This window comes from Pyrgilauda ruficollis, unplaced genomic scaffold (genome assembly GCF_017590135.1).
Source record: "Pyrgilauda ruficollis isolate IOZ18807 unplaced genomic scaffold, ASM1759013v1 scaffold63, whole genome shotgun sequence".
Classification (NCBI taxonomy): Eukaryota; Metazoa; Chordata; class Aves; order Passeriformes; family Passeridae; genus Pyrgilauda; species Pyrgilauda ruficollis.
The window spans coordinates 2,767,327-2,790,774 of NW_024528044.1; the positions used below are offsets into that span (position 1 = coordinate 2,767,327).

A 23,448-nucleotide genomic window follows, 5' to 3' on the forward strand; every position below is an offset into this window, starting at 1 on the left:
AACCAAATTTAAGACTAGCATTTAACTCAGTCACTTAAAATACCAATATACGACTCCAGAGTATTGTTTAACTCGATCATCCCTTCTTAACCCTTTTTTCTAGCAGAACCCACTTCTGATCAAGAGCGTTTCGCCAAGTTTTATAACTCCTGAATTGCATGAAACAATTATGTCCATGAGATTGGCTGCGGCTGCAGGCTGTTTGCTATCTGTACTCCAGCACCTCTGCGGGGGTATTTTCCCGTTTTCCGTCGGTATCCGGGGCGGCGCGGCTGCGGGCGGCGGGGACGCGCGGCTTTCGCTTCCTCCGCTGCCTTCGGGGCTCGGCGGTGCCGCGTTCCTGCGGGTCACTGTTCTTGGAGAACCCTTCAGCTGTCCTTTCTCGCAGCGCAGTTGGATGATGGTGCCTTTTTAGTCTGCCAAGAATCAATTTAAAGAAATCTGTGTCCTAGTGTTTGGATTCAGTCATTGAATCCAATGTTTGTGAGCTTTTTAAAGCTTTCACAGACCTTGCTAATTAATATCCACAGTGTATTTTATTACTTTCGTAGATTTTTTTTTTTTTAAGAAGATGTAAAGAATTACTTATTTCAAAATTTCTCCACATATTCTTAACTTTGAAGTGTTGCAACTTGTGATCTGGCAGAAAGGAAAGAATGCAAAGGACTTGGCTGTAAGAGCTGCTAGGATTAAGGAGGCATGAGCTGTCGTGCTGGAGAGCCACTCTTACAGAGTCAAGCACATCGTACCAAAACGCAGGTCAGCAGGTTCCTAATGGCTGCTAATTGCCCGCTCAGTGCATGAGAGCTGCAAGTGCGCTCTGCATGCAGCATGGACCGGCTTTTGTTTGCTTCTGCAGGAGCATGTTTTCATTTCTGTTTGCTAATTGCTTTAATGTCCTCTCTAGAGCTGAGTCATACTGAAAAACTCTGCAAGAGTGCCAGGTTTTTTTTTTTGTGTGTGTGTGTGTGTGTGAAAAAACTAGGAAGCAAGCACTGCTCTTCCTGTTCTTTGGTATCATTTAGTGATTCACAGCTGTTTCTCTGGTAGGCATGTTTAACAGTAAACATGCAGAAATAAGGACCACCTGTGTCTCAGCAAAATTTCACTTTCAGGAGGAAAGAATGTGAAGAATATGTTTAAAATGTTGAGATAGTTTCAGCTGTTAGGTGAATTCTATACTTCAGAACTGGGGCTATGATCAGCAATGTCTCAAACAAAAATGTTATTACACTGATTTTTTTTCTAACAATTTATGTTGAGTAGTTATGGCAACAGAGTTTGAGCTGAAAAATAGGTAATGTAAGCAGATGAACTAGAAAATACTCAGCACCCTGAAATGTAACTTTCACCTAGCTTTGCTGTAGAGTTTTTTATTTAACACAATTCATATTTTTTTCAAAATTTGAGCTAAGAGTTGGAAATTGTACAGCAGGCACTGAGAATATTTGGATTCTTCTTTCATTTCCTTTGCTTGATTGTACTGATAGAATATTTTGTTCTGAAGTGCCAAATTTATATTTTGTGTTAATATTTAGTATAACTTTAACATACAGATTTGTGAGTGTGATAGCTGTGCAAACACTGATTTACTAAGTAGTGGCAGGGTAGAAAATAAAATCAAATTAACACAAAATATAATTTTTTTTGTCCTTCCTGGCTATGACAAGTGAAATTGAGACTGGATACTTCTTTGGTACTCTCACTGCCTACAGGAGTAGTCTCTGAATGCTGAGACTCCACATGAAATATTTAGGAATATAACTCAGTAGTCACAATGTTGATTTAACATGGAAAAGTCTGTTTTTTCTACAGTCTTCTAGATTTTATGTTAAGTAAGTAAAATTGTTTGGTGTTATTTTTTGGTTTTTTTTTTTTGTGGTTTTTGGGTTTTTTTGTTGTTTGGTGTTATTTTTTGGTTTGTTTTTTTGTGGTTTTTGGGGTTTTTTTTTCTTTTTTTCATGCATAGGGTTTATGGCAGCCTTCTTCATGGGTAGTACACAAGCAACTAGAACATACAGAGGAAGAGGTACAAAGTACAATGTTTTACTTACTTTGTCCAGTAGATCTCATAAGTGTGTATTGGTGGTACAGCATTTGGGCTTTCATAAAGCCACTTTGTAAAATGATGTTTTAATTTTAGGTACATGTTTTGACCTTGGGATTATTATATCTGTGTTTTGTTATAGTTGTTGCTTATTGCAACAGTTCTTAATCTAACAAAACTATTAGAATTTAAAGTTCAAAAGGAAAATCAATAAATCACCCAAGTGTCCTCAATAATCGCTTCAAGTTTGCGTGCAAATTTTTTGTTTAACATGGTCAACAGTCGAGTGGACAGTAGGGAAATTTTATTTAAATCTTGAAATATTCTGTGTTTAGTCTTAAATTTCAGGCCAAGGAATATGTTCCAATATGTACTAGTTTACGAATACCAGTCTTGTATTAACTTGTGGAGTTCAGTAAAGTTCTGCTGACTTTGTCAATGTTCATTTATTTATGTTGCAGTTGTAAAAAATCAGAACATACTTTTCATTAATGAAAACTGCACTTTCCAAAGTAATTGGAAATTAGATGAGAAATTACAATGCGAGAAATGCAGTATTCGTTACTTTTCGCATACAAGGATCATGTTCAAAACAACAAAGTTATTTTGAAAAAATCTATTTGGTCTTGAACTTCAATATAGATTTTTAGGGTGAAGAATTTATTTAGATGTGCAATACATCTCAGACATTATCATTTACTCCTTGTCTTTGAGCATTTTGTTGCTGAATTTGGTCTCAAAACAGCGGTGTGTTTTCTTTCTATCTTTGCAGCTGTTTTTGAAAGAAGTATGGTTTAGGCTTTGACACGTTAGCCATGGATGTAGCAGTTTCTCCCATGAGGACACAAGAACTGGATCCGATGCCATCCGATGCCTCTCCCATGCTCATAAACATGACTCCTACAGTGGAACAAGAAGGGGAAGGGGATGTCATGAAGGACCTTGACTCTGGCCAGCAGTATGAAAAGCCCCCTCCTCTGCACACCGGGGCTGACTGGAAGATTGTTCTCCACTTGCCAGAAATTGAGACCTGGCTTCGGATGACGTCTGAAAGGGTCCGGGACCTGACCTACTCCGTGCAGCAGGACTCGGACAGCAAGCACGTGGATGTGCATCTGGTACAGCTGAAGGTATGATGGATTTTACAGCACTGGCTTCTCAGTGAAGGTGTCTCATTCAACTCCAACTCTGCTGTTAGTAAAATCAACAAAAGGGCTTTTCCTAACTGCTGAAGCATGTCTGACAGCCTGTGTTAAAAAGTGAATAAATCCTTTTAAGGGAGATAATAGAAACCACTCAATTATCAGATTTTTTGCAATGTTATTTGCTCATCACTTAATTCAGCAGTCATAACCATATTCATGAACATATTCATACTCCAAAAGCAAGCAATAAAACATTATCAGTAACGTGACTGGACATCTCACAAATGCCCAGAAATATTCCCACTGATTTTAATGGGCTTCTGTACCTAAAACTCCCAAATAAAATTCCAATAAAATTACTAACATTCCAGTAAATGGGGCCACTCATTTGAAATTCAAGGCAAAATTCAAATAATTAGTGCCTGAGACCGTAAGTGTATATTCATTTGCATGGCCTGGTTTGCTGCAGCAGATGAAGCATGCTTTTGAAGGTGGCAGTCTCCAAAAATAGCACAAATGTTATCTCTTCAGAGTGAGCTGTCTGCAGGGTTGCATTCTGAAGCCTGTTTATGTGAACACAGTCTTCCTTCACACTCAGTGCAATGGTATTTTATTTGTGTTTATTTTAGGACTGTAGCTGTAAGCTATCTTAAAATACAACACTGTACACTAGTGCTAACCAGAGTGATGTGCTGTAATCAGTCCTAACCAAATAGAGAGCTGATCTTGATTTATTAATGGTCCCGCCATTTTTCTAAAAAATTGAGGATAGACATTGCCAGCTTTTGACAAGAAGAAAGGACTAATCCACAATGTGCAGTAAGTTTTTAGCAGATATTGTGAAAAGACTTCTGCAGGCAGACATGAGAAGTCTTGCTGGGCTTGGTGCTAGTTCTGATCTGGAATTGCTTGTTGGCTGTATTAGCGCAGCATTGAGCTGAAACTGGAGCTCTGTGGAGCTTGTGGGTGGTGTTTGCACACAGCTTTGGGCTGGTTCAGAGTACAAGCAGAGCTGATTTGTGCCTGTTTATAAAATGAGAACGTTCTGTATGTACAGCTCACCCTCATGAGTCCACTAATACATTTTATTTGTAAGCGGAAGTCAGTGAATGAATAGCATTCCTCATGGTTTTTCTTCTTTTTAGAGTTTATTTGTGAAGTCACAAGAGTCAATGGGAGTTCATAAAATACTGTCCTAAGGGTTTTAGCTATGTAAACAAATGAAGCAAAGTTTTAACAACAGAACTTCTGTAACCTGCTGACCTGTAAAACTGTATACAGACAAAAAGAAGTATGACTGTAGAAACAAGTGTTGTGAAATTGTTTTATATAGACTTTAGATACATTTAGAATAGTTTATCTACTATATAACAAAAAATAAGCAAAAGCCAAACCAAAAAAAACCAAACAAAACAAAAAACCCAACTACAGCTTCATACAGATATTGTTTTTCTTCTGTCCTTTGATAATACTCCTGAGGGGCTACTTCCCATTGATGTGTGTCCTTCTGGAACTGTTGTGCCCAGGCTTGACAGTGGGCTCAGTGTGAAGCTTGACATTGCTGAGTAGACTGGAAAAAGTGTTTCGCATATCTCTCAAACAATACATACCAATTTAGTATTTTCTTGCTTTCCAAAACAGCAGGAGATGGTTGACTCAGTTTGTAATTCACTGCAACTCCCAATCTCCTTTCCCACAATATGTTTTTTTCATCTCTCTCTTATCCATGAAATTTTACATGTAGGATTTTACTTTTGTCCATTATTAAACTTTTTTCTTTTATCTCATTCCACAAGTATCTCCTCCAAGCACACTCATTGTTTTCATCTGCAAATTTAAGAAATCTTCGTTCTGGTCCTTTGTCCAAATCATAATGAGAAAAAGAATTATACAAATGCTGAATAAAAGTCTATAACATAATGGTTTCTGAATATAATTTTCAAAATGTACATGTAGCAATAAGACAAACAATTTTTCATTTTCTCATAGTATGTTTTCCTCAGGCAGGAGATGCCTGATTCCATTTTCATGAATCTTTGTATTTGTCTTGGATGCTTAGAGTTGATTTCTTTCCTCTGGCTGTCAGTTGGCTTGTGGTGATAAGACTGGTTTGGGGATCCAGGCCACAGACTCTTTGCATTGTTCCTTGGAAAAATTTCTCAGCACACAGATCATCTCTCTTTCTCTTGTGAAAATTTTCTCAATATCTCAGTTGCAGATCTGTCTGTGCTTCTGCTCTTTCTGTAATCAAGAGCAATGCTTCTTTATTGTGGCTTGTTCTCTAGGGATTTTGGTGTTTGCTGCTAGTCTCTTTTCATGCTACATGACTTAGGGCTTTACTAGCCACCACTGATCCTTTGAAAATACTTGTTTGTCTCACTTTTGCAATGCCCTTTCTCAGAACTAGCCACATAGCATGAGTGGGAGGTTTTTCTTATATTGTCCCTTGAGAAATTTCCTGGAAAGCTCAGCTTCACATGAGTGCTTCAGATAGATAGTTGGATGAACTGTAACTCTTCAGATTCCAGAATGCCCTATTTTAGTCATTCATCTGGCATCACTCTTAACTCAAGCTGCTCTATGATACTTCTACATCACTCTAACACATTCGGTGTAGCTGTTACCAATTGCAAATATTGTAAAAGTGGATAAAAAAATTATGGTTTTGCTACAAGCAAATATAGAAAAGTAATTTGGGATAATCTAGTGTAATACTCTGTATCTGAGATGTCTGTTAGTTTTACAACCTATTGCAGAGTAAAGCACTTCCCCCCTGCTTTGTGACTTTAATATCTGAACCATATATCTTATATTGACGTAGAAACAAACACAGTTTATGCTATGATAGTGTTTTTTTTGCAGACACTGCTGTTGTCTCTCTTTCCAAGTAGAGAGACTCCAGTCATCTTTTTCCAGATGCCTGGGTGGGTCGCAAACATCTTTTGACCGAACCTCTCATCTTCCCTCTTGACTCCTACCAGAAGATTTTCATGAACTTTGGATAGAGATCAAACATCCTGTAACCATTATCCTTTCACTATCTCTGTTTCTTCTTTTTTGAGGGACAAAGACCTTTTAGTTGCTCTTTTTTCTTGAACTTAAATCCTCGCTTAGAGGACAGTGTGAGAAATTACCGAAACAAGATCTTAAAGAGATTAAAGCATATTAGAGTGGAATACCTGCAGTTAGATACAGGTTATTCCTTTCTCCATTACATTATGAGCATTTTGGAAAAATGTGGAACCCAGGGTACAGTAGATACCTTTCTCCTCTTTAATTAGCTTTTTAAAATTTTCTGACTAGTTTAGTAGGCCTACACTGTTTAAATTTTCAGCTTTCCCCTGTGGCTTGAGCATACCCATTGACTTTGAAAAAAGTCAAGGAATAGCAGAAATAAATTTATGTTTCTCAAATGTTATCTGGTCAAACAATCAGATTGCTTGGAAACCTTTCAACCTGTCTGGCAATTCTGGCAAATTTTTATGGAAAAAGATGGGACTTGTTTACCACATCTTAATGTGCTCTATTACAATAACAGCACACCGGTAAAAATTATCTGGGTTTTGTAGCTCTTAGGCTAACTTCTCTTCTGCCTAAGAGAAGAAAAATCACTTTCCCCACATCCCTCAAAACCTGTCCAAATCCCTTGCTATGTTTTATCAAACATAAACAGAGGCTAATTCTGTGCAGAGGGCAATCCTGGGCTGTTCGCTTGCCTACAGGTCAGTGCCTCCAAGGAGGAAAGTGATTATCAACCCAATTTTCTTGGTACTAATTTAGTTTAGAAATTAGGTGCAAAGTTACTTGTCAGGATTTATGGCAGTCTGAGCTCAGAAATACAAAATATTGGGCAGTGGAATACTTTCACTGAAAGGAGCAACAGAGGTGTTCTTGTGGTATTTAGATATATTAGATATTTAGTTATATTTTACTGGAGATTCAGTTGCCTTCTTAAGAAAGCTTGATCAAATTAAGATAGAAAGCTGCTGGTTAGAATAAAATAAGAGGCTCGAAAAATTGGAAGCTAATGAAAAGTAGAAAAATTGAGAGACAAGAAGAGGTTCCTATCTGTTTCTGAGTAGAGCAGTGAGTACTGTTTGGTCAGTCTGCTGTTATCTATGTATCAAGGGAATAAAAATAGCTAAAAGCTGGAGAAGCCTTAACTGATAGCCCCAGAGATAATGGAAGATCTGGCTTGCATAATTTATCAGCATAAATGAATAATTAAAAAATGTTGCAGACAGCATTCTGGACCCTTTTAAGCTTGGACTTTCTTTCTGAAGAGGTAGGAAAGGTGACCAATAAAAATTGTTGGAATTAGTGATGAAGGGTTTGGAGGGGTAGAACATCAGCACTGGATATTCCATCCAGGCTTGGGCAAAACAGATTAAAAAAAAAAAGAGAGGTAAGAAAATGCACATGTTACATGATCGACTCACTTCATATACATGGCCTTTGGAAAGGAATTTTGAATAATGTGTGGAGTATCTAAGCCCTTCTCTTAAAGCAAGGGACAATATGAATAGCTCCTTTAATCACCTTCAGTTTCTACAAAGCAAACACCTAACAACACACTGAGCAAAAATTCTGCTACCTGTGATATATTTTCCAAGGATAGAGATGCATTCATTGGTTCTCAGTGACATATTTGGACAGAGAAGGGTGATGTGTAATTCAGGGAGTTTGTAGATATGAATACAGCAGCATCTGCAATGCTGTGGAGGTGTTAAGGTTGTCCTAAAATAGACATTTAGATTGTTCAGCAGTCAGGAGACTTGGAAGAAAAAGGTGAACATTTGCCTGTGAGGAGGAGAAAAATGGGTCTTCTGCCACTCACAATTTCTTCTAGTTCTAAAATAAAAACTCTGCAAAATCTCATTTTTATTTGGATAGTTACACTTTTGAAACATATACTTCAAAATTTCTGGTTTAGATGTCACCAAGACATGAATGCACCTAAGTGCACTTTGAATCAATACAATTATTATTTCTTCCTCTCCTCTCTCCATATTGCTCCTACATTAAAATATGTTAATACAGGCTGTAGAAAATGAGGTAATATGCTCTACCAATGGTCTCTGGAGAAATGTTAAAGTGACTATCAGATTCCAGCACAGATGTTACCTATTACAGTCTCCTCTAGCCTATATCTTAGTCTGATTAAAATAGAAATATTTACTGGATAAAATGCTGTAATATAAATTTCATTATGATGAAAAAATTTTGTATGTCAAGCCATTGGGAAAATCATTAACAAAATCATTTGCTGAGAGAATGTATTTTTGTTGTTTAGTATTTGTGTATGTAAAGATTATAACACATACTGATATTCAGATTTCCTGGAAAACCATAAATTAATACTATTTCAATGGTGTGAGTAAGATTTAGTACTATCAAATTTAAAAATGAGAGGTCACTGACAGTATATAATTATCTATATTCAAAAGTAAGTGATAAGAATTTGTTATGATAGCTGTGACCGTTGCAATAATTTTTTATGGATATCTATGCAGATATGGATGTGTGGGTAAGCAAAAGCAGACACACAAAAGCAATGCCACATAAATCCTAGTGGGGATTTTTTTCTTGATGATTTGTGCGAATCTCTATGTTGGAAGGTAGAATAATATTATGTATTATAACAGTCACCTATTTCTGACCTGCATTGTGAACAATGATGTTCACAGACGTTTTCTTGCTTTGTGTATTTCAGTAGTCTTTATGGATGTATTTATTATTGGCCATTACAGGGGCTGAGTTTGTACTTTTTCAATTTATAGTCACATGTCACTTACAATAGATATCCAAAAACTCAAATATGGCATAAGGGAACAGTCACAGTCAGGCACAGAAAATTGCACAAAATGTAAGAAATTTTTATTTTTTAGTTTGTTACACTATGTTTAAAATTTCCTCATGAGCTTTTATTATGGAGAGTTGACAGAAGAAATTTCAGTTTATAGGATGATTGCTGCTTGAATGCCAAAAATGCAACTTGAATATCTCAATAACATAACAAAGCTGCGTTTTAGTAAGAACAGGTTCTGAAAGTTGGTGATTTTTAAACATCCTTGGATATTTGCCTCTTGCATTATGTGAATTACTCCTTGGAATTAAATCCCTTTCTCTATAGCTAACTATTAGAAACCCTGCTGTGGATGGATGTGATTGCTTCATAAGTCAGCAAAACAAACAGGTTCTATGTATTTTCTTGTGGAGAAGGCAAAAGAAGAACTAATACCTGCCAGTTTCTCCCTGTAAATGATTCCCTGGAGAAAGACAGCAGTTTTCATGTAGTCAGTTATGATTCTAACCTTTGCATTTCAAAAGATGGAGCACTTCTTGTTTTTGGACGTATTTCCATTTGTTTTTGGAAAACACATGTAATTCAAAAGGCATAAAGCAGCACTGCATTACAGTGCTACTACTACAGCAATCCAAAGTTCTGACAGGACATTTATAAGTTTTCACAGAATATAAAATCTACTAGTAGTACATGGCAATTTTCCTTTCCCACTGAGCAGTGTACTTCCTTTTCCTAATCTGTGTTAGCTGAGAAAAGGCATCACATAAATGTCTGAGCTATATTCTTTTATTCTCCTCGGCTGGCTCTGGAGCCATACATGCCCTTCACTCTGGTTCCTTACTTCAAAAGGGACTCGAGGCAAGCTTCAAGATAGTCTTCTCTTTTGGTGTGGCCTTTCATCTCTTTGTGTAGAGATGAATACATTTGCTTCTGATAAAAAGTAATGCAGATATTCCACAGGCAAGAAAGCAAGTTTCTTCATAATAGGTTCTGTAGATTTAATCATAGTTTATCTGATAATGTATAGGGAAAAGATGATTTTATATGTGCATTTCCAGTGTGATTGTGATCTGAAATTATGAAATATGTTATTTTTATAACTGACATACATATATGGGCATATGTATGTGTAAGTGTATTTGTATGTGTATTTTTGCAGTACCATAAGAGAAATACAGTGCCACTGCTACCTCAGCGTTTGCATATGCACTTATTCCTCATGCATTTCTGGTTTTTATCAAAAATTCTTCTGAATTACCTGCCCTATCATATTAGAGAAACTGCCCTACTTTTCATTGTAGTGCACCATTAATGTGTGTAAGACCTCTGTGTTTGCAGTTCATAGATGCTTCATAGATATTGAGGAGTTACTCTGTGTCTGTATGTCTGTTTATACACTGACAGAATAAAATCTCCTGGTCAGTACCCTTTGGGAGAAAGAAATTGTAGTCAAGGAGAAATGTTTTATTTTAAATGCTCCCAAGTGTCTGTACTTTTGGGTACAGTAAACTATCCAAAAGACCCCACAAAATAAAGAAATAGAATTGTATTTTAAGACTATTAAGCTGTGTGGGATGAGCAAAGTGCCACATATATACCACATAATTGGCTTGTATGAAAGGTATGGCTGACATCTCTTTCTACATCTCAGCACTGTCCAGCAGTCAAGCAGACAAAATCATCAAATAGAAGTCTGCAGAATCATTAGCCAACTGTGCTGGAACATCACAGAGCTAAGATACTGAACTGAACATTCTTGCTTGCTCTTCCACAGGTATTTTGAGGAAGAAAGCAAGGCTGAAATCCTTTTAATTAAATCTATTATTTTTAGGCCATAAATGAATTTTACCATCTGGACATTTAATAATATTATCAAATATTGTAAGACTTATAATAAAACAAAGGGAAGAGGGCTATTTCCAAGGGCAGTACTGTGGGATTTGTACAGACATGGCACCACTGTAGCTAGCCTGTGTTTTCTTTGCTCAGGTCATCTGCACTTCTTTCATGCAGTATTTATGGGGACTTGCTAATAGTTCAGATGCTTGGTTTAACTGTTTAACTGGAGACAAAAGAGTTTACTACGCATTTGTTTATCTGTTACCAGGTACAGGATCCCTTTTTCACACGGGGCTAGAATCTTAACTTGAAATAGGTAATTTTGATACATTGGATTAAAATACCAAATTTTGCAGTAAAATGGGTAAACTCATATGTATTGTTACAAATATAACCTTCTTTTCAAAGAGTACTTTAAGTATCCACCTTGTTTAGGAATCTAGACCAGCAGTTCAGTATGATGAATTAAAACAGATGTAAATTGAAGAATACATGGGAAGGGAGTCACTCTCTTTTCTCCAAAGGAACATTGCATTTCTGGTTACAAATAGGATTATTTGCTTTCAAAAACCTCGCAAAATACTGCATGCTGTATTACTTTCAATCTTCAGATAGAATAAGAAGTGATGAATATTTTTTTTTAAACCACCTTACAATTTAAGTTATATGCTTTTGATTTTCAGCTGAGATCTGCAGGAATAACTCGGCAGTCTCAAATCTGTTAAAGATTCAGTTTTGATCCTAAGTAGAATGAAATGTTTATAGTATCTCTCAATGTTGGTTTTATCTTCCTTTTTTTTTTAAGCTAATGAATAGCTAAATCACCAAACTAAGCATTTGAGCAGCAAAGACTTCATGGTGACCTCTGCTGCAATTTAAATTACTGTGCTCAGGTTTGTAGTTACAGTATTTGGGTATGATTTGTGAACTTTGATCCATTCTCAGTTGTTAGATGGATTTTATTTTCTACTGTGTTTTCTGATACAGGAGACAGCAAATCAGAATGAAAGAGCCACACCTGTAAGTTATTAAAGAGGTTGCTTGAAAATTACCAAGAAAAAACCTGTGTTATATGGATGTCTTACAAAACATCTGAAAAATGCATTTTTCTTTATTCACAAAAAATACATGTCAGATTCAGGTGCAGATTGGCTTGTGACTTTTATTTGTTAGGTTGCAAATCATATTCTAGCTGCTGGTTGCTAGATTTATTTTCCAGCCTCTCTCTCCTGTTTTATTTTCCTTTCAGCTGTTTTCAGGTTCTCTCTCAAAGTTTTTGTCCTCCAAAACTCCCATCTGATTCCTGTCCTTGTTAATTTTCTTCTCCCTGTTTGTCCTTTGCTGAAGCACGATGCTGAGTCATCTGCTGCCATGCTGAATTGGTGCTTCAAAAATCCCTGCTTCCTTCCTTAACCTGGACCAGAGCATGTTCTGGGGAGACAGCAGCAGTCTGACAGAGCACATGTTTAAGAACACTTACTGCATTAAAAATGAAGGAGGGAAGTAGATGACAGTACTACACATGGGTCTAACTTCTGTGTAGAGCATTTTTGTTTTGAAATCTGGCCTTGTGTAATGTCTATGACCATAAAGGAGTGAAAAAAAAAAACCAGTTTAAAGTGTTTAATACATTTTCTAGTATGCTCAAATCAATGAATGCACAGGTTATTAGGGTGCAGGACTTGCTTTTATTTCAAAGAGTTTTGAGTGTGGTCATGGTATGTTCCTGCCTCGTCCAGGTAGTCAGCACCTGGCTTTGTGTTGACACAGTCCTGCATTACTAGAATCTGACCTTGCCAATCTTATTGGAGGTTTTATGCTTAGTTTTGTTTGTTCCCCTATGAAAGATGAAGATTCAGTTGTTACAATTGAATGACTAAAGATTTTGTTGCCTTGATGATTGAATAATTTGCCCTTGAAAAGGAAATACAGCTTTTGGCATTTATGGAAGGGAGGTGATTTAATTTTGGTAGTGAAATACTGCAAATGAGAAGGAACTATAATCAGCTACAAGAATTCCTAAGAATTCTCCATTAAACAGCAATTATTAGATGCTTCAAGTCTTCTTTGAAGGCCTCACTTCATCAGACTGTTCCCAGCAAATGGACTTTGCTCTCTTGCACAACCAGTTCCTGTGGGCAAATTACCCAGCACATGGAAGTCTACTTATCAGGGCCAACCAAACAGAAATAATAACAGCAACAATAATAATAATAACAGCAATAATAAAAATAACAAAAACCCAACAATAATAGCAATAAATTAAAAAGAAATACATTAAGTCAAAATATTTACATTTAGTAATTTAAAGAAAGCCAGAAAACGAATGGACATTTAAATATAGTTTTACAAATACACACATAGGGAACTTTATACTTCTGGGAAGCTGTTGAACTGTATGGAAGTACAGAAATCTGGAGTTTAATAACACATTTAAATTACTTTTTAACATGTATATAACATATACATAATGTTGTGCTTTGTTTAGTTACTTCTGTAACTAATTTATCTCGTATTTCTATTAGAAAAATTACTTTCATAAGGTACAAGTTTTGTGTTGTAGTATTGTAGGAAGATATTTTCTATTTGTCTTCTTGGTTCATTGTGTATGATAAAGTAGGTAAGTGATAAGCTTAAAAAATTACTTGGTGTGTAATTAATTGCATTTATTATGTATGTCAATTTTCTTCTTGTTCCTTATTTCTATTCTTACAGCATGGACAAGAAAACCACACAAAGCATAGGGTCCTAGAAAGCTAGAACTTATGTTAAAACAAAATAAAAACCAATGAAACAACATGAAAACCCAGAGGCCTTGGGCAATAGTGTTTAGTAACTTCATATTAAAATGAGCAGTGAGACATTTCAGGTCCAGCAGACATCAGGGGCAGCAGGTTCTGCAGCAGCTGTGTTGCAGCACCATCTAGTGCTGCTGGAGCTGCCCACTGCTGCTGAGGAGGGAGAAAAGAAGTAGGAAAGGATGGGAAAATTTGCTATCACATGCACAGAACTTTGCAGCATTATCAATAGTGATTGGCAAGTTTTTAAAAAATATTTATCTGAAAAAAATTGTCTTTACTAATGTCAATTTTAGCATACTTGCAAAATAAAGTGCTTCATCTTGTAGTGGTAAAGATGACATAGAGCCCTCAGAGAAACATTTGTGTGCATTTATGTACATATATATATATTTGCTACCTTGACACATTCAATATCTGCAGTGAATTTCTGCTGTTTCTCTATGTCAGAAAAATACCAGCCTGGTAATACCACTAGCAGGAGACAGTGTTTAAATTAAGGGTGTCCCTGAAGATGAAGATACCTATAACCCCAGACCTTCCTGCTTGGATACAAAATGAAAGCTTCTTCAGGTTTGCATGGGTCGCTGGGTAACTTAATATTTTAGTAGGTTTTTCCTACTGTTTTGAAGTTTTTTTGCACAGCACACGCACTGCAGCGTACCACACTTGACATAGTGCAGACCATACAGACACAACGGGGCTTGAACCATGTCCAGAATAAACTGGCAGTGAAATCAGCGCTAAGAGCAAGCTATGGCTGTTCAACCCATCCTGAGGCCACTGCTGTTATCCCCCCTCACCCTCCCAGGCAGCCCCTAAGGCAAACTCTCTCTCTGCAGCAGCATGGTTCTCTCACTGCTTTGCTTACAGTTCCCAATTTATTTAAATCAAAATGAGCACTTACATTCTGTGGTAAGAGTTATTACAAAATCAGTTTTCTGCAAGAGGTGCAGACATCAATTTAGGCAACATCCTGGAAATATAATGTACCCAGCATGATAAAATTTTAGCTTGAGAAGTGTCCTTCTGCACTATGGAGAGTAATGGATTTTGTTTAACTTCCTTTGATAAGTTTAGGACCATCTAAATATCTATTATCTAAATATTTCTCTAAATTGTCAACCCCTTTTATCCAAATGTACTCATCCTTCACTGAAAAAAACAAAACAATCCAAACAAAACCAGTGAAAAAGATGAAAGGTAGGCTAAATTTGAGGTAGCTGATTATGAGAGCTGGCATGGATCTTCAAAAGTATCAGTGCTCTGTCTGAATTTTCTGTTCCTTTCTTTCTGAAGTTCTATAAGAATTATTCACACATAGCACATACAGCTGTGCACATCAAATGCTAATAAGTAGCAATGTGAAATATGCAAAAAAATCTGTACTGATTTTGTGTGTGGGATGAATAAAGGGCTTCCAGTCCACTGAAGCAGTGATAAGACCAAGATTTTTGTAGGTTTTGTTTTCTTTCTGTTGCTTTGGAACAATATGGACATTCATTATAACTACTGAATAAAATTTTTGGTCTTTTGCACAGTTTCATTTCACTGCAACTCACATGGACTGAAAGAACAGCTGAATAACTTGATATGGAAAACTTACAGGTCATGAATATTGGATGTCACAGCTGTTTTCTGTAAAAAAAATTGAATGATGTAATACCATTGCTTAGAAATGTCTAGAATGTGACAACCAAGTGCTTGGAATAGGAGAAGGAACACCAGTTTTAGCCAGCCTTCCATTTCCTAGGAAATACCATGTTTAGAGTTTTTCATTATTAAATCCTTCAGAGTAAAATCGAAAACTGTTTTTGTATTATGAGCTCAATACTTTTTATATAAAAGACTAAAAGTGCAGTCCTTGTTCAACCTATATATTCTATTTGTTCTCTGTAAAATTTTAGAAATGCAATTTAGAGAAAGTGTTCCTGTGCAGTAACCTTACTTATCTTTTGGTTTGTCGGGAGGATGATGAAATGTTACAACAGAGAAGTCTGACTCCACTTAGAGTCTTTGAATTGCAGTATATGTCTTCAAATATGTCAGCTCATACTTTGTAATGATAATGCATTGAGGATTTTTTAATAGGATTCTAAGCTTGAATTGTGTGAGTGAAATCTGCAGCTTCAACTGTTTTTCAGTTCAGCTGTTTGCTAGAATAACAAGGGAGTCAAAATGTGTGCACTCCAGGCAGGTCCATTTAATTCCTTGTTTCCTCAAAGAATCTAGAAGTGTAGGGGAGGAAGAGATGAAACCTTCAGTCTGGCTGGGTGCTAATGGAAGACAGGCTGCAGCCAACGGGTACCTAATAGATATGCAGTGAAAAAAGTGATTCTCACTGATACTCCATTTAAATTACAGTAATGAAAATGCCAAGGTGGTATTCACTGATGTTTCCTTTATCAAAAGGAGAGGTAATGTCTGCTACCTCTCTTTGCTTCATATAGGTGCATTTCTTCCTGTAGTTATTCTGAAGATATTAAATAAATGCAGATACAGGCAATTGGACAAGCACTTGGGAGAGATTTGTTGTTAAACTTTAATTTTTAATTATGGAGGTAGACTGCAAAAACTGTATTTTTAAAATTCATCTGCTTTGCTTTCAATCTGTTTGTTGTTTGTAATGAAATGTTTTCCATTTCTGCTTATAATGGCTTGGTGGGGTGCTTAGGGAAGATTTAAGGGGAAATAATAAAACTATCTGTTAATTGAATCTTCATTAAGTTTGAACATTCCCACTTCTGTGTTTAGACTTGGTTATATTACCTGCAAGAGAATAAAAGCATCCTATTCTGCTATTTTCAAATCCACAAATTGAATTTTATCTTAATTGTTTATCTTGAATTTTGTCTTAAAACTTTTAGAAGAAGATCATGCATCCAACACTTGTCTTGATACCCACCTTGAATTACTGTGTGTAGGTCTTTGATGTACTCCAAGGATAGTTACACTTGTGTGAATCAGTAAACACCACGTAGAAAAGAGATCTGAATTTTGGTCTCTTTTATTGCCATTGAGAATCACAGAAATGTACTAGAATGTTGTAAAGCAATTTTTTTTTTTATCATACGCATTTGAGTCACCTGTACAAAGTGGATATCATGGAGAGAAAGCCTATTCTGCTTTTGAGAAGCTTTTCCAGCAGAAATTTCTTAGCAAAATTTTGATTTAAATCAATAATAATTTTTTTTTCCAGTGAAGATTTCTTTAACTGGAAAATTTGAAACTAGCTTAACTTGTATTCCAGATCAGTTGGCTCTACTTATAAAAGATCAAGTTAGTTGCAAACTAGGACTGCATTTTTAGCCTTTTATATAAAAAATGTTGAGTTCCTAATATAAATTTTGTAGGCTGGTTTGTAAAGGTTAGCTCAAGGGGAAAAGCATAGGAATGAAACCTCAAGCAAATGTAATTGAAAAAAAGTTACAGTGATGTTACAAGTTTGAAATTAGAAGCCTTTCATATAAGTTCTGAAATTTTTTTCCTCTAAAATAACTTCCAAACCCCTCATTTTTAGCAAATAAATATATTATTATTATTAATAATAATAATAATACACACCCCCCTCAGTAATTTCATTTAGACTGTATAAGTCAACACAAGTGATGAAATTGATTGTGGGTGTCACTTCACAGAGCATTTTACCTAACCCTTCCAAAAGTCTATTTGTCTTTCAGGGAAAACACATGACTCATTCATTAATGCTAACCTCGGATTTTTCCTTCTGGCCTTCTCCCTTTTCCATCTCCAGAATAACTCACTAAAAATGTGTCAAATTTTGCAGTTAGCAGTAAAGATCTTTCAAAACACTTATGATGAAACCTTGCAGCTTTACTGAATTGTCTTCCTACTATGCAGTGTTTCATTATTAACATCAGCTCATGTATATTATTCTGCTGGTATTTCTTTCACCATGGTATGATTTTATGATTTTTAGTTTTCCTAATTAAGATGGTAATCAATGTCCAACTCATCAGTAGACTACATGCCTTTCTCACCTAACTCGACTCATCTACTGCTCCCTATTGGAACAGGGATTCCAATCAACAAGTAAAAACTACCTAGTAATGCAAACAACATTATGAGATGTGTTTTTGGAGTTAACTGATATCCAGAAAAATTGATTTCCTGCTATTAGGCAGGCATGAATCGAGTTTCAAAGAGAGAACTGAGCGGCTCACCCTCAGTTATTCTTTCTCAGTATTTTACAATTTAAGCCCCAAACCAGAGGAAACCCTGGTAGAATCATAGCATCTCCACGTGTCATGCTGTTGTTTTCCACAAATAAAACTACAGTTTTAACTAACTTAGAAAATCTATTTCACATTGCTAAAAGGATATAATCTACTGTAGCCTATGTAGCTACCTGTTTAAATACTAGCAGCTGATGAAAGCTAAGGCTTTTCCTAGGAAAGATACAATGTTTCTGAAGCCAGAATTATTTGAAGCTGAAACTGAAGAAATTATTAACTGAAATTATTTGAAATCATTTTGAGCAATGATTTTTTAAAAAATTTAGCCAGAAATTGTTCTAAATTTCCTTATAGTATTTACTGGCTGAGGCTATACTGCAGTAGCAAGCCAAAGCTTTCATGATATCTTCAAATTGTTACGTTATGGTATTTAATAAGAAATGTTCTCTCATGAAGTTATTCTTCAGAAGGAAGGTAGTTATGTAATAATGATGATAACATTTCTGTGTTTATGTTCAGATTTCAGCACTGTGTATGCTTTCAGGTTCTGTACACTATCTGGGGTGACTACAGTATCCTTCTGAGAGTTGCCCATCTCAAAACTATATGAATGGTCAGTTCATTCAAAAACTCCAGCTCTCATCTTGTGATATATTTGAAGACTTTGACTGCTGCCTAGATTTTATTTTGAATTTTGCAATTTGGGCTATCTCTAAAGGTTAGCTTGTTGCTAATTTTTTTGAGTGCCATCTCAAGTTTGTATGTAACTCAGGATACCTTTGATATTTTAAAAGGATAACAGAAGTTTGTTGTTTTTACCACTGTTTCCTTAGTACTCTTATTCTTAAAAGTACAATTTGCCTCCAGTGAATTTTGCTACAACATCAAAGGAACGGTTTCATTGTGATAAGTGATGTGTAGAAGTTATGAAATAATTTGCAGAAGCAGCAAATTTTCTTGGATTTTGTTTGGCTGGTTGATTTTGTGGTTTGTTTTTTCTTCCCTTCATTTACTCTCCTTTAAAAAAAAACTCTCTCATTTAAGAGGGTTTCTGATTGCAGTGCTTTCAGAAAAGCTCCTCTTGAGTGTGTGTGCACACGGATGAACTGGCTGACCAGTACAGCTCTAACCTATACAGGCAGATGAGCTGTTTGTTGTGGTTCCCTGTGTGAGGTTAGGTCTGCCACTGCTGGAAGTATGAGGATGGGTGGGAACAGGAAAGCTGATCCATGAATTGAAAAAAAAAAGAAAGGAGAGGGAGGGGGGAAAGGGGGAGGAATGAGGGTGTGTAGGAATGAGTGAGCCTTTAAACATGACTTAGAAATAGTTAGACAGCCAGAGAATTCCAAAGGAATTCCAAAGGCCTGTACAGAAGAGGGAGCCCTTTTCAAAATAACCAGGGGGAAATGAAAAGGTATTGTTATAGAGTCCAGCTGCAATACGTTCAACAACTCCAAGCTGTTTTCTTCTCCCATTTAGAATGTAATAGTTAATTATTACAAATATGAGCATTGCAAAAGTAACAGCCTCTGTTTTGTAAGTAATGAATCTCTCCATTAGGGAAGTAATAACTTCCTATTAATACATTTGTTCCAAGCATATGATCTACCAGGTCCTAAAATAAGTTCTAAGCTTCCTAATATGAACCAAGTAAATATTTCCACTCTTTTCAAAGCTTAAAAACAAAAGCTGAAGTAAATCTGGGATCAGATATTCAATTTTATGCTGTGAATTAGAGGGTCTCATCTCCAAGATCAGCTTTACAGGGTTACCAAGTGACTGATATGATACTGGATTCCTTCCTGTCATAATGCCATAAACATTCTGCTGGAACTTAGGTCAGTGCTTAAAATAACCTTGCTAATTGCAAGTCTCCAAGTGTCGGCTGAAATTTCAGTGAGCTGCCACACAGCAGATCTGGATGTTGAGAAATCTCTACTGTAGCTCAGAACGTGCAGGGGAAGAGCAGACAGGCCTAAACTTGATCTGCACAATAACACAGGTAGAGGCAGCAGACAATTCTCTACATTTAATGTAAAACAAAAGCTGTTGACTCTGCACTGAAGATGGATTGGGTTACAGATCATCTATGGCTTACCTGTCTGTCTTTTAAACAGACATATATTTTTTGAATTGCTGGTTGCATGTAACTCCTGTAGCTGAGGAAAGGAAATGGGACATTCTTTTTTTTTGCAAAGCTGATAATTGAAAACTCTCCTTCCAGTATAAATGAGGTAAGACACCGTTAAGCTGAAATATTTTATAAAATGCTAAAAAAGTGTAAAGCAATTAATTTTCAGTTTGATTTTTTTATAAACAAAAGCATTTTTAATAAATCATTTGGTTTTCAAGTTCTTTAGAAGCATTGCATGACCTAAATGTGTTTGGTTTGAAACAGTACATTGCATTTCCTGTGCGTTGTGACTCTAACTTGCAAAATGGACAGATTTTTTTCTCTGTAGATGTAGATTTCTTAATTCTTCAGTCTCTTTCACTCCCTCTTCTACACACTGTAAAGTTTCTGCAATCACAGTCTTAGGCTTAAACAATTAAAACTTTTCACTTCTGAAGGTAAAAAATGTTTGTCATGTGTAAAGTTCTTGGTCTTCTGTTTCCATGTGGAGATTTTAGCTTTTTACTGCATGTTGAGGTGAAACCTAATGCTCAGTCTTCTCTAGTCTGTTAGACATTACTCAGCTAACTTTTTATAGGTCACAGTATAATTAGAAATTGACACTTTAAGATTCTAATTGCATTACTTGGGCTACAATTTTGACCCATATTGAGGAAAGAAGTGTTTAGTAAAGGTTTAGGAAACCATCAGACTGAAGTAAGTAATAGGAAACAAGGAACTTCATCATTATATGCAGATTTTACGAATTCTATTAGAACCTGAATAAATTCTGTAACTTTTCATAAGGAGACCAAATGTCCTGAAAAATCTGTTGCTTATCACAGTTGCACTAGTTTAGCAGACCATTTAAAAAGTATTCTGAGCATTGTATGCTTTCCAAATGCCTTTTGTTTTAGTTTTGTTCTCAGCTCACAAAATTCTGTGTGTGCCATATCCTGAGTATGTTCAGACTGCTCAAAAGCATCTGTTCTCTCTGCAAAATTATTCATTCTTTTGAAATTGTGTCTACAGGAAAAGTTCAAGAATTTTTTGGTTAGCCAAGGCTGTTTTCTTCAAAGATTTGCATTGGCTTAAGATGATAAAGGTTTTTGACTTCTCTGAAGCAAAAGCTGGCACTGGATAGAGAATTGTTGACTTGTAGATTCTACAAGGTGCCAGACGAATGGGAAATCAGCCCATAGATTATAGCAGGAGTTGCATCTGTTAATTGGAATTTTTTGTTGACTTTTAAAAGGTTTTTATTTTTGCTCTTCAGCTGCCCATGCATCAGTGGCCAATTGCTCTTGTTTAGATTTTGCTGGCATAACAAGTTAGTATTTTCATCTCTGTAATGGCAGTTGCCATATTCTTCTCCCAAGTGCTATTTGTGAAAGTTTCATTTAAAGCTCAGAAAGGAGGAGTGGAAAATTCTGCTACAGCTTTATGTGCATAGTACCAGGCTAAGTGTAGTGGGTGCCCGTTATTGCTCCATTTCATATCCTTTTCTGATTGCTGCTTCATCTGTTGAGATGTGTCAGTAGAGTAGGAGTCTGAATTCATTCTATTCCATACAAGTAAAACTAGAGAGATGGTTTTACTCTTCTGTGGGCATGTCTATATTATCATTTTATTTTGGATTGGGAGTGTGATTTTGAAGTGGATTTGCTGTTTATTTCTATTCAGCACACTTGGGTTCATGCTGGAGCAGTCCTCCATGTGGAAACTGCCTGCTATTGCTCACAGTCCTTGCTATGTAGAGGTTCCATTTTAAAATTTGTTTACTCCATTCCCTTGTCTCTGCTTATGTTTCATTTGTTGTCACATCTGTAGTGGTATTTTCTTTTGCCTTTCTCCTGACTTGATAACTTTTTGTGCAAACAGATTTTGCATTTAACGTTGATGTGATTGCCTTGAATGAGATACATAGTTGGTATGGTAATTGCCTCTTCCATATCTATAGTCTCTACTGAAAAGTGAAGAAACTTTCTCAGGAATGAATACTTCTCCTGGTTTACTTTGTTTTTCCAGTATGCTTACCTTGGACACAAAATCAGAAAGTGTAGAGTCAAGTTAAATTCTGATTATTACCTGAATGTCATTTGAAGTCTGCAAAACAATTTTAATAAATTATAAACATCTTCAGCTGAAATTTATGGATTATTTTGATGATCCTGATTCCATCTGACATTGTAAAAGACATATGAAATATGAAATATTATAACAATAATGGTAAATTTTAGAAATTGTTCATAATTTGAAATTCAAAGGATGGTAGGATTAATGTTGTGGGAAGGGGGTCATTACAGTGAGCAATTGTAATGTTCTGCCATCCTTCATGCTTCAGTCTTGGAGTGTGATACACCTCTTTTAAGAACTATGGCCTCTCTTGACCCCTATTAAAAGAGCTAAACAGTAGGTTTGGGTTTTAGTACATCTTCTTGCTGGAAGTTAATTTATAGTAATGGCTGAGAGGAATCACAATGTTCTAGATAACATATTAACATTTGATTTATGTAGGACATTTTTGGTTCATGTTGGGCAGGATATTAAATTATAGTCAGTGGTAGAATTTTAAGAGAATGGATGTAGAGGGGATATATAAATATATTAGGTTTGACAGACTTGCTGTTATCAATACTATTTCAAGAATTTCACAGCTGACCAAACTTCCCATTGGCTCAGAGTTACTCAGTGTCACAAAATTCTTGATGAAGTGGTGAAAATATGTCTGTGAAAAGGCCTCAATATTGAGGAGCTGTAAGAAAAATAAAAAAGATTGTTTCAAAATACCAATACTCCTTTCATTTTACTCAAACTTGCCAAGATTGGCTGATCTGACTGTGGCTTGTTGAGAAAAGGAAAATATTTTTTGTTTTTCTATGGCCTTATGGATTTAATGTTTTAGTAGAAGATGACCTGCACAGAAATTTTTGAAATGTTTTGAAAATAGAAAATGTTCTTTTCAAGGTTGTTGTACAGTAGAACCATAAAGATTGCTGTACAGTAAAACCTACCAGAATTAGACAGTCCCTCAGTGTCCAGGGTGTTTTCTATGACCTGTGCCGGGGGGGCAGTGCAGCTGGGCAGGGTGAAGCAGGCTCTGGCAGGGCTATTAGCTGGCGTCCTACCGAGCAGGGCTTACTGTATTTCCAGGCTCACATCCAGCCCAGCCCAGCACGGCCCCTTCAGCTCACAGGAAAGCTTGTGACCCAGCTAGGGCTCTGCAGAGCCAGCCCAGTTGTAACAAGAAGAATATGGAAATATGAGCACTTGCAATTTATGTGCCACTTACCTTTCCTATTCCCTATATTTCAGAATACCACAATTCAGGGATCCAGTGCCATTTATTGTCAATCTTATTATCAGAGGAAGATAAAAGATTTGACTTTGTCTAAATGTAGGATTCAGTTCAAGGCTAAATTGATGATGACTATTTTTGCAGGAAATATAAATTTTTACACGTGACTTAAACACACAAACACACATTATAAGCTTGAAGCCACT

At 36.1% G+C, this 23,448-nt stretch overlaps 1 protein-coding gene across 3 annotated transcripts in view; it reads left to right on the forward strand.

The window, feature by feature from the left end:
• Positions 1-297: 297 nt before the first annotated feature.
• AKAP6 (A-kinase anchoring protein 6) overlaps positions 298-23,448 on the forward strand; it is a 212,372-nt gene continuing 189,221 nt past the window's right edge. For all 3 annotated transcript variants that reach the window (XM_041484100.1, XM_041484101.1, XM_041484102.1), the window contains exons 1-2: positions 298-759; positions 2,820-3,177. In XM_041484100.1, coding sequence (XP_041340034.1) covers positions 2,863-3,177 — 315 coding nt within the window. In that variant the 5' untranslated portion in view covers positions 298-759; positions 2,820-2,862. The remainder of the gene's footprint in view (positions 760-2,819; positions 3,178-23,448) is intronic.